This window comes from Physeter macrocephalus, chromosome 7, assembly GCF_002837175.3.
Source record: "Physeter macrocephalus isolate SW-GA chromosome 7, ASM283717v5, whole genome shotgun sequence".
Classification (NCBI taxonomy): domain Eukaryota; kingdom Metazoa; phylum Chordata; class Mammalia; order Artiodactyla; family Physeteridae; genus Physeter; species Physeter macrocephalus.
Window position 1 is genome coordinate 58,502,470 of NC_041220.1, and position 11,711 is coordinate 58,514,180.

The 11,711-nt window shown below is 40.4% G+C and overlaps 1 protein-coding gene across 2 annotated transcripts in view; it reads right to left on the reverse strand.

Moving 5' to 3' along the window:
• Nucleotides 1–11,344, reverse strand: part of TLL1 (tolloid like 1) — a 269,311-nt gene extending 257,967 nt beyond the window's left edge. For both annotated transcript variants that reach the window (XM_024116874.2, XM_024116873.2), the window contains exon 1: nt 11,176–11,344. In XM_024116874.2, the coding sequence (XP_023972642.1) occupies nt 11,176–11,344 (169 nt within the window). The remainder of the gene's footprint in view (nt 1–11,175) is intronic.
• Nucleotides 11,345–11,711: the final 367 nt, after the last annotated feature.

The following is an 11,711-nucleotide window of genomic DNA, read 5'->3' on the forward strand; positions in this document are numbered from 1 at the left end:
AGCCACTCCGCGGCATGTGGGATCTTCCCAGACCGGGGCACGAACCCGTGTCCCCTGCATCGGCAGGCGGACTCCCAACCACTGCGCCACCAGGGAAGCCTTAAAGCGTCTTTTAATATGTCGTGTATTTAGTAAAAATGCTTAAAGCTAGAAAAACTTTCCTGCAATTTCCTTGCCTAAATTTCCTGTTCTTTCCATTATGAATATTGACCTCAAACTTGAAAGAATTGGATTTTTCCCATCCACTAGCCATGTTCTGCTCATCAAACATACAAATCTGACTGAACAACACTCAATTCTGATGCTGATGTGAGACTAACATGCTCTGATAAGCACATATGTGATGCCCACATAACTTGTCACTACTCTGGCAGATTTTTACTGATGGACTGAGGTTGGAAAGAGTGGTGGGAAATTATGCGTAAATTGGTTTCAAGGCCAATTTTGGCAAAGTCAAGTCAAGGAACTGCACAACCTACTGCAGCTGCAACCTGGTGGCTGCCATGATTTGGTTGGAACCATGAGAAACCTCAGGCTTTATCAAGACTGACCACTGAAGAGGTGTAAAATCTTCCCTTTCCTCTGAGTGGACAGTGTGGGTCACTGTCCCTGAGATTTCTTGGTACCACATCAGAAGAGCTCTTGTTCTGACGTCAGAGAAACCAGGATTCTGAAAACTTTGGGACTTGAACAGGCTTAGAGATTTCTAAGTCTGAGACTGACGTAAAGAAAAATCAAGGGACGTCCTCAAGGTTACATGAAAATACAACAGCAGAACCAATAGTAGAAATTACATTTCTTAACTACCAGTCCAGTTTGTTTTCCAATTGCCATACCATTACCCACTTAGAATTATGTAAAGAAAGAAAAACGTACATTTGCTTTTTTGAAACCACGGTAGAATAGTGTAAGTAAAAAAAAAAAACTAGATGTTCATTTCATCTGTTTTATCATTTGCTTTTGCTTCTCCTAATTTGTAAACAAAGAAAAAGTTAAACACGTACCTTTAAATGCATTTAAGGAAGAGATATATTGTGGAGGACAGAGATGTGTTCTGGTAGCTTATATGGAAAAATATGACAAAAAGAATTTGAAAATTTTAAATCAAGATATTTGAGAAAAGAATAAATGGAAACCATGATTGCCAATACAAACTACATCCAAATAATTGCTTACATCCTATCCCAGCCCACTGCCAAGTAACAAAGTCTACAAACTACTTACTTAAAAGTTGTTACACTCTCCACGAAGCTTTATTCTTCATATATCATGAGTAAAGAATATTCCAGGAAAAATTTACAAGAATATATATTCTGATTATCATAATTTATAATAGTATCCATTTGCAAATGCTAAATTGAAATAACTTTAGCATACAAATATGTGATTAATAAACATAAAAAACTTTATACATTAACTATCATCTACCTACAAATGGTAAAGTTAAGACTATGCCAGGTAAGGCACTGTATCATTTTTCATACTTCTGTAACTATGTGTTGTTCAATAAAGGTTTGATGAATTTATGAATATTTGTAGCTTAGAGCCATGTGTAAACTTAGCTCTGTGTAAACATAGGGTTGTGAGTATGTAAGCTCTTCAAGTTAATTCAGATGGCAAATAAAACATGAACCAGAAATTACTGAAAGACTATATAGCCAAGATTCTATTCACACATTAGGCAATATGAATTGAAAATTGTGAATATATTTTGAGTGTATTAGGCATCTGAGCAAATAACCAGGAGAACAACACATAGAAGATATTTCTATTGGTTACCTCTGATATCTTTCCAAAAAAAAAGGTCTGTCTGAGGGATTAAACTCAATTTTAAGGTTTAGAGGACTTGAGATATGAATACATTTTTATATATGGCAAGAGAAAATAACTTTATCCCACAAACATTTTTATAAAGATCACCTTCTTACATGTAAGCAGTTGCAATTTTTTTAAAAACCCTCTACTTCCTATATATTTATGCTACTATGAATAAAAATTACAGTGTTTACTATGTTCCAGAGTGATTTTCACTTCACATTCATTTAATTCTTATAATAACACCATGAGGGACTTCCCTGGTGGTGCAGTGGTTAAGAATCCCCCTGCCAATGCAGGGGACATGGGTTCGAACCCTGGTCCAGGAAGACCCCACATGCTGCAGAACAACTAAGGCCATGCACCACAACTACTGAGACTGCCCTGTAGAGCCCACAAGCCGCAGCTACTGAAGTCCACATGCCTAGAGCCCGTGCTCTGCAACAAGAAAAGCCACCGCAATGAGAAGACAGCACACCGCAACAGAGTAGCCCCCGTTCGCCGCAACTAGAGAAAGCCGGTGCGCAGCAATGAAGACCCAACGCAGCCAAAAAATAAATAAATAAATAGATAAATAAATAAATAAATTTATATATATAAAAACACACCATGAGAATTATAACATCATTCCCATTTTATAGATCAGAAAACTGAAACATAAAGGTGTTAAATAACTTGTCAAAAGCCACTCACTATGTAAAACTATGTGTAGTTACTATGTGGTGTGTCCAGTATTAGAATTCATATCCATGTCACTCCAAAGCCCAAGATTTTAATAGATGCACTATTCTGGCCTCCCTGAAATCTTTAAAGAAAATGATTTTTGAAGCCATCCCCAAGTTGCAAAAAGCTCTCATACCAAAAGAAGGAGAAAAAGAAGGAGGAGGAGGAAGGCGAGAGGGAGAGGAAGAAGAAGAGGGAGAAGAAGAAGAAAAAGGAAGAAACATCATGGCAGCACATGGAATCCAGAATTCTGGATTCAAATTCTGATTCTATCATTGGGTAACATAACACATGTTATCATAAAGCACTAAGCTACAGGTACCATGCAATACAGAAATAAGGGATATTAAAGGATACTTGTTTATGAAGCATACAGCTTTGTGTATGATGCTCCATTCCACCCTCACATACATGAGAAATCTGTTCTTATTATAAACATTTAAATCCTGGGACACACGGGAGGTATAGCCTATAATCAAAATCTTCTTTCTGCATTTAATTCTTGGTCACTTGTTCCCCCAGCAAACTGCTCACAATCTCTTTGTGCATAGAAACATAATGCAACACAAGGCCCCTGATTTTTAGGTCATTACTTCTGTTACCCATTCCAGGTGGCAAATCCTAATTATTCTTCCCCTGATGACTGCCTGCAGGCCACACTTCATGGAGATCCAAATATATATTATTTCTTCTCCTGGGACTAAAAAGTAAATATGAAAGAAAAACCTCCCTTTGTTCTTAGGTTTAGAAAAACTGTTTTACCAGTTTCATTCTTAATCCTTTGTTAGAGAAAAAGTACAAGCAGAAAATCTTCCTCCTAGACAACATGATAATTTGCTAACAATAATATGTTTTCTTCTAAGAAATTGTAATATAGTAAATATTACACATAGTATATATTTTGAATGTGCCAGACTTCCTACTCTTAGGAAACCAGACTGGAGTTCCAAGAAGTTTAGTTAACTCTATGAGCCATCAAAGCTTTCAAGTTTTTGACCTGAGGGCTTTTAGACAAGTTGGAAAAGTTAAGTACTTTCTTACAGCATATTTGTTTTCTCAAAGGCATTCACACATCATTTACATACATAATGTACACTGTAAACCACTTTCCTGAACAGCCTGCATTTGAAAGGATGTTCTTCACACTCTTTATGGGCTCATAAGCAGGAATTCAATGAATACTCAGAGAGCAATCTAAAATGTGAAACAATTTAATGGGTACCACATAAAACGCCAGGGCCTATGCCAAGAACGAGACACTAATGACTGAATTCTACTCGAATCCAATTCACCCCCCGCCTTAAACAACATGGAAAGCCTGCTGTCACAATTTATATACTTGGGGCAACATATCGCAGTTTCTCCCCTAGACTACTTTGCACTCAAATATATCTCTATTAGAATTAGTCATATTTATTTTCATTTGTTTTACACATAGTTGAGGTATTTCATTTGTGACTCTACACTTAGGAAATACTCTCTTGAAAGGGAGTAGGGCCTGCCCAATATTCCATACAATTGAAAGTATTGGCCTTACTCTGACAGTACAGTATATGGCTTATAAAATGCAAGAACATTGAAGGCAAGATGTATCCTCACTAAAGAAAATCACAGTGGATGAATGCGCATGGCACAAATACCACCACTTCAATTGCCAGTCTTAATATGTTTGTACTGACTGGAGAGCCAGCAAAGGAGATTCATAAAAAGAGAGGCATCACATACCAAAACTGGGGTCAAGTTCTCACTGTTTATCAACTGGGATGGCAGACCAGACACTGGATCCTTCTGAGTTTCAGTTTCCTCATGTGTCCAAAAGGGTTAACAATAATGTTAATTGATAGGGATATGGTGAAGACAGGAGACTTTTTACAATGTAAAAATATGAGCTATGTTACTTTGACATGAGTCATGAAGGCAATTCCTAGATATGTGAGGTATATGGAGTCCAAGGATTTATTCTCTGGAAATTTCTCCATTTGGCTCTTTTCTAGTTCTGCATGATGCTCTTCCCTGGGATTTAACTTTCATGCAGTGAGGGATACTTAATAACACAAAAATCTGGGTACAAAACACAAAACCATAAACTTAAACTACTAGGCATTTAGATCAGAAAGATCAGGGTAGAGGAATGGAGCTCCATCCTTTCAGGATAGTCAATTGACTGAACTAAGGCCAAGGTGGTTCCAATGCTGTACAAGGGCCGGGATTATCTTAATAAACACTCCAAATCCACTCATGGCGAAAGAGAACTCCAAACCTGCTGATATCAACCACCAGGCCAGGGGCCATTCGAGGTGCCCCCGTGGCACACAATCCATGTGCTGAAATTTAACAAAAGTGAGAAATGTAAGGAATACAAAAACTATTCCACATCCTCCTCCCTCATCACACAAATTAAGTGTCATCAATAGGAAGTACATCAACACAGAAGACACTGATAGTAAATACATGGTTTGTGTCTCCACCTCCGTAATGACTCCCTGATTTGTAAAATGGGGCAGTGTGCTAAAAATTTTTGAAATGTCATTTTCAAACATTGAGATAAATGCTAATACATAAAATTAGATTTTGTTTTGGGAAAATTAGTATATTTGCAAACACTTCTGACCATGGTTTCAACTTTTTGGAACTATTATCATTTGAGAAGTTTTGTTTTTTTTTTAATATAGTCAATGGCAAATATTTTAGGTTAAACTATAAATGTAAGTTGCAGGAGAAGAGCTGATTAAGACAAACACCTCATTGGTTCACTTTCTGAATTTCAATTAACACCTAATTTACAATACTTCTTAATACAAATGCAGCTTGACAGGATTAGTACACATTTTGTAAGGAGCTAACAAAGCAAACATTCCATTAGCCAGCCCACAATGTCTCAAAATTTAATAGTCAATATCCCACTTTCAGGGCTGATGTTGTCAAGAACTAAATAAATAAGCAAGGAGCCCCCACTTCTGATTTCTGAGAAAGAACACATTCTATGCAATTTGTTTCATAGCTTTGAGGCTATAAATTATTTTTTTAGTGTTCCTCCTCTCGTAGCATTCTTCAATAGATAACTAAAGGAAATAAACCACCGAAGCCACATTGCTAAATCATTCTATTGTATCCAGGGTTGAGGAGAGAACTCTCTACACCTTAACTTAGGAAGGATAAGTCCATGATTAATTCCAGATCTTGGAACATGAAAGAGCTGTAAGAGTCCTCAAAATTCCCCTAGTAGAGGAAATCTCATATCCCCAGGAATCTGGCCAGGCACCTGAGCCCTGGCCTAGCCCAGGCCTCACTGGGGGCTCAAAATACTGTGGGCGGGGGCCTTCCTTACAGTTTGGGGGAGCAGCAGAGTTCCCTTCCCCCACCTCCCCAGACACCAGATGGTCCCAGCAGGATGTGCAAGGTTGCATTTTAAATGGATTATTTACCTCTATCTTTTCCAAGCATTGTTAGAAAAGCTTAGGGAAGGTCCTACTTTTAAACATTTTAAGCAGATGGTGCTAATATACTATTAGAAACAATAGATAACAGCCTAAAAAGAAAAAAATTAATGATAGTAAATCACTAGCATCTGATACTATCTACCTGAGTTCTAGGAACATTGAAGGGTTAACCCCTGTCCAGTACACTCACTGATTGAGAGGCCTAAAGGATCATTAATGTGACTAATATTCTTAAGGTTTACAAAGAATATAGTGGTAACTACAAACAAGTGAGTCTAAATTTTAAATCAGGGAAAGTTGCTAAGATGTACAAAAATCAGATTCGTACATACACAATGGGGGAAGAAAATATGTTTTATGTAGAAGAAACTATATATGGTATATATTAGACTTTTGTAGAAAAGTGAGCCATAATGAGGGCAAGAGGAAAAGTTGTAAAATTATATATTAACTTTCTCAAAAAGCCTTCACTAGCTCTTACACACTTTTAACTCTTCCGCTGTGGGCTAAGGAGGCCTAAACAGAGAAAGGAGGGCTCAAAGAGCACCTACTTGAAGGGAAACCATAAAGGTTCCATGAATTATTACAGGAACTACCTCACAGAAGGGATGCCAGTTAAATTTTGAATTTGTAAAGCACACTACCCTCTTCAGAGACAAAGAGTGGGAAGATCTCAGGACACTGTGTAAACAAGCAAACAAAAAGGAGCTTTAGAGCCTTCTTAGACTGAGAGGATATATTTAAGAATAAACAATCTATCTTATTCCTAATTAGTATCAGTAACTGCCATTGGTGGACCAAAAAAAATCAATGTAGGCCCTGAGGACAAGGGCTAAAGAATTACTATTGGCAAATGATGAATAGAATTCAACTATACAGAATTCTTATCCATCCCTTTTGCAAAAACTGTATTTTGACCACTTCTGAGTTGGCACTAGAGGCAGGAGGAGAAAAAAAAAATCAAGATCTGAGGAATGAAAACTAAAACAGAAGAGACTCGCTAAGAGAAGCAGCTCTATGAAATACATTTTTAACATGAGGGTTTGGCAACCTAAAGAGGTGCCAGGCAATAAATATATGTTTGGATATTTAATATTATGATGGAATAAAGTAGACATAGGGTTCAACATCAAATTCTAAAATGACATACCTAGGAGGCTGCCAATGAAGCTAGAAAGTACAACACTGAGAACCAAAAACTGATAAGATCTTACTGAGAGATTATAAATTTATGAAAATTTCCCCAAGAATTAGTATACTAGGACATTAGGACACTGGTTATAAAGAAAAGCAGAAAGAATAATCCTTTAGGATACCAAAAACCTATTTCTATATAAACAAGCTTGCATATGCCACTCTAAAGACAGATTTAACCTTGCAAGTCACTGACCTTTAATCATGCTTGGATTTTTTTCAAGAAAAATAAATCATTTACTCAGAAGATTAAAGGTAGGGAAGTCTTTTTTTCAGAGTTTTCACACTTGTTTAAGAGGATAAAGATACCCTTCCTTACCAGTCTTATCAGCCTCTACTCAACATTCAAAATTCTAATTTCTTCAATCTTCCTCTTTAGATATTATATTTCCAATTGCCTGTGCTTTCCTGATACCCCCTTAAATACAAAAAGAGAAAAGAAGGGAGGAAGCGTGGGGGAGTGAGGGAGGGAGGAAGGAAGGGGGTAGGGAGTAGGGAGAGAACACAGAGTTGGTTTATCAGGTCTCTGCTTTTCCAGGTAATCTATAGACAAATCTGAGAGATTAATTTGCACACTGAATTTGCCCAGGCTCTTCACAGATATTCACAGATACTCAGATTAACATCTACTGGTACAGTACAGCAATGAAACAGGACACCGCAGTCTCTGTTCTTGAATGACCTCCTGCAGCATCAGCTTCTCAGCATCCCTCAGGACACTTTTGAACTAGAGAAAGTAAGAGAAATCTGACTGCAAATTCAGATGACTATGTATTGTGCTGACACCTTAATGTGCAAGACAGACATTCCTTTGAATTATCTGCATCTGTGTGTCTGTTTATATATAGAGATGAATTACCTATTTTTTGTCCTAGTGGATTTGGCTTATACAAATTACATCTGAGGCTGTGCTACACTGACTTATCTACTTCTATTTATATCAAAAATTTCTTTCTAAAGCAAAGTTAAATTAACACAAAGTCTTCCTTTCTGTCCTATAGTTTCATGAACTTCAAATCAGAGTTTTGAAAGGCATACAAGTTATATTGTTTCACAAATATATTAAGGATGGCATAATTTTAACAAGTAATATTTCTCCTTGGGTAACATTTGATCTTGGGTAGAATGAGATGTAGATGAGGGATGAAGATCAATATTAATAGTCTATAGATATGAGAAGGTACTGAGAACTTTCCAGATATCTAACAATGTTAATCCATCCCTGTGATAAACATTAAAAATCAGTTATGATCTCTGTCCTCAAGGACTTTATATTCTCACTGTATTTAGAAAAGATGAAATTATGTTCTTAGTCATTTCATTCATATCAGTTAATGAAAGTAACTGTACTTCTATTAGTTTAGACTCAGATAAACCTGGACAAATTTCTGTTGTTTGCATTTCAAGGAAGGCCTCCAAAAGGCCAGCTAAGAATACAGTGTAATTGTTTAATACAAGCCGACTTTGAGCAAGGAGACTTGGAATCAAGTTCTGAGTAACGTTAACAAATGGGTTTGACCTCATGCAGCAACTGTTTTCCTATCTGGGTAATGGTAACATTAACAAATTCCACTATTTGGGTTGTGCATTGAGCTGAAATAATGTACTCAAAGTGCTTTGAAACCATAAAGCTATGCTAGTCACTATGACATCAAGCCACCATATAGTTTCAGGAACCTTAGGACCCCTGTTAGAGAAGGGCACTTTATTCAGTGGGCCATGCCCTCCACTCTGCTCTTGGGACAGGTCAGATCAAAGGTATCCTGGAGTCTGGAGAGCACCCCCTCTTGCTTTTTGGCTATCTTTCACATATCTGTCTTCATCTTTCTTATTTTAGTGACCTTTTTTAGACTCTTGTTTGGGATTTCAATGTACTATTTAATTTTTCCCTGTTATTACTTTTATTTGTCTTATACAGTGCCAAAAAGAGGGACTAAGATTTTGCTACTCTTTAGCCAAGATGGTAAATTAAAGCCTTCCATTTCACTAAGTTAAAAAAGCAGGGTTGATCATTTAAAAGTGATCTCAGATTTTGGCCATACTTCTCAGTCTTCCACTTGGGCCATTCTTATATCTCTTTCATTACACACATGTACAGGTTTGCCTCTTGTATGCAAAAATTGGGAAGAAATAAGATTAGAATAATAATCCATTCAAATTTGGTTTTATTGCTGTTTTATCCTCAACAGCTCTATTCAAAAATAAACCAGTAGTAAAGGAAAAATAAAAGTAAAGGCTCTTAAGGTTTTGTTGTTGTTGTTTTTATCTTGCCTGGATATTTATGTGCTGAGGAAAATAGACATTTATGCTTGAGGTGTGTTTCAATACACATAGTACAACTAAATTGTAAAATTGCAAACACTCTTAAATAGAAAAACACACATGTTGACAGAACCTTCTTCTATACAATTTCTAATGTTAAGCCTGAAACAACATAACTTCTGAAAATGAATTAGCTAACTTTTGATACTTCTTACAATATATGCATATTTGAAGTTAATGATTTTTTAAAGCATAAGCTTTTACTTTAATGTGTATAGAAAACTACATTTATTTTCCTGAAGTCAGATCAATGTATAGATAAGCACTGATTTTCTTATATTGGTAACTGGCTGAATCTTTCACACAATAGAGCATCAGAATAGGTGTTTTCATATACAATCTTTAGAAATAATATACTTCATTTCTACCTTTCCTAAAACAAGAAAACCCTCAGTTTTCACCCAGTTGCAAACATTATTCAAAACAAATTTTTCAATAAAAAGTAGGTTTAGGGAGTTGTATACTGAGTTCTGGCTGCCCAACCACAGCAGAAAGGTGTCTTGTCCTCTAAACTATCAAGGAAGGCCTAGGAAACTTCTGGTGGGATAGACTGAGTGTTAAAGGTGATGAGGAAACTTATAAGCAAAATTGAATTAAATCAGAATTCTGAATTCCAGACTGACGTGTTTCTGCTAAGCTACTCCAAGTTTTGAAGAAGTACGCGCAGTAAGAGTGCACCAAGAAAGATCTGATAACGCGAACACATATGCTCCCTGTCGCAAACATACCCTCCTTGTCAGAACAATGTGCCATCAAAGGTACAAGTTAACAAGGGAATTTCCAGCATTTTCCTTCATTTGCGTACATCTTTCCTAACTTCAGGCCCAAGAGAGGTCAAAAGAGGTTTACCTAGCTAAGGAAAGGAAGACATCGAATGCAGACCATCCGCACAGAATCGGAGCGGCAAAGCTACTTTGGGCATTTTGCCCTCCCTTCTTCTTGAGATGCGGCAGAACGTGCCTTCTGCTTACAGACACTCACCTAATCGGCCCCAGCACCCTCGTGATCACTTTCCTCGCAAAGTGAATGGTGGGTCCACCGACTCAGGTTCACCTCGGCCTCAATCAACTCAGTGGAACAGGGCCCGGGGCCAGGGCGTGTGACTCTGACCTCAGGCGGCGGGAGAAGGGCCGGCCGCAGGTCTCATGGTGCAAACAGGGTGTGGGGGCGAGAAACGAGTTTGAACGGGACGGCAACTTGGAAGTGTTTTTAAGGTTTCTTGAAATGGGCAAATGCGCTGAATTCATTCAGCGGGGGAGCTTTGGAGGACGTCTCCATCCCCTTGTCGCCTGGGACGCACACAGGACCCTGGCCGAGAGGGGGCGAAGGTGTCCCGACGTGAAGTCCGCCCGCCCGAGCGCGGGATCGCGGGCGCCCGGCACCAGGGCGGCGCCGCCGGAGAAGCGCCGGGCCGCGGGCGCTGGACTCAGAGCCCTGGCTGCTGCGTCCGCGGCTCGTCACGCCGCGCCGGGGCGGGGGTGGGGGGTGGGGTGTAGGAACTCCAGGAGGTCCCCAAACTCGGAGACAGAGCTTGGCACCCGGTCCCGCCGGCGCAGAGCTGCGGCAAAGGAGGCGGCGCGGCCCCTCGGGGTGGGGAGGGGGTGGGAAGGAGACAGGTGAGACCCGGCGCCCTCCCAGCGCCAGCCGCGCCCCCGCCGTCTCGCCCCGAGAGGGCACTCACCGGCTTTGCACGGATCCTTGTAGTCCAGCGCCTCCGCCTCTTCCTCTCCGTTGCCACCGAAAGTGTAGTCATAGTCGAGGCCGGCGCAGACCCCCAGCTCCGAGCAGAGGACAGCCCCCGTGGCCACCAGCCACGCGAGCATCCCCAGGGAAAGCGTCTCCAGCCCCATCTTCCTCGCGAGGAAGGGCACCGGTGGCTGTCCCCGTGGGAGGCTCCTCGGCGCGGCCGGCGCTCAGGTGTCTGGGGACATGGGGCGCCGTCGGGCCGAGAGAGGGCTGGGCGGCCTGTCCCCCGGCGCGGGCGAGGTGGCGGGCGGGGGCAGGTACGGAGCGGGTCCGGGCGGGCGCGCGGCCAGGCTGCCTCCCCGCGGCCGTCCTTCCTGCGGCTCAACGGCTCGGCTGCCCCAGGCTCAGGCTCCCGGGCTCAGGCTCCCAGGTCCCCGGACTCAGGCCCCGCGCGTGTCCCGCACCCAAGACCCGGCGCCGCCCTGGGAGGACGAGACCCGTCTGCACATCAGCGCGTCTGAGCTGAAAGTG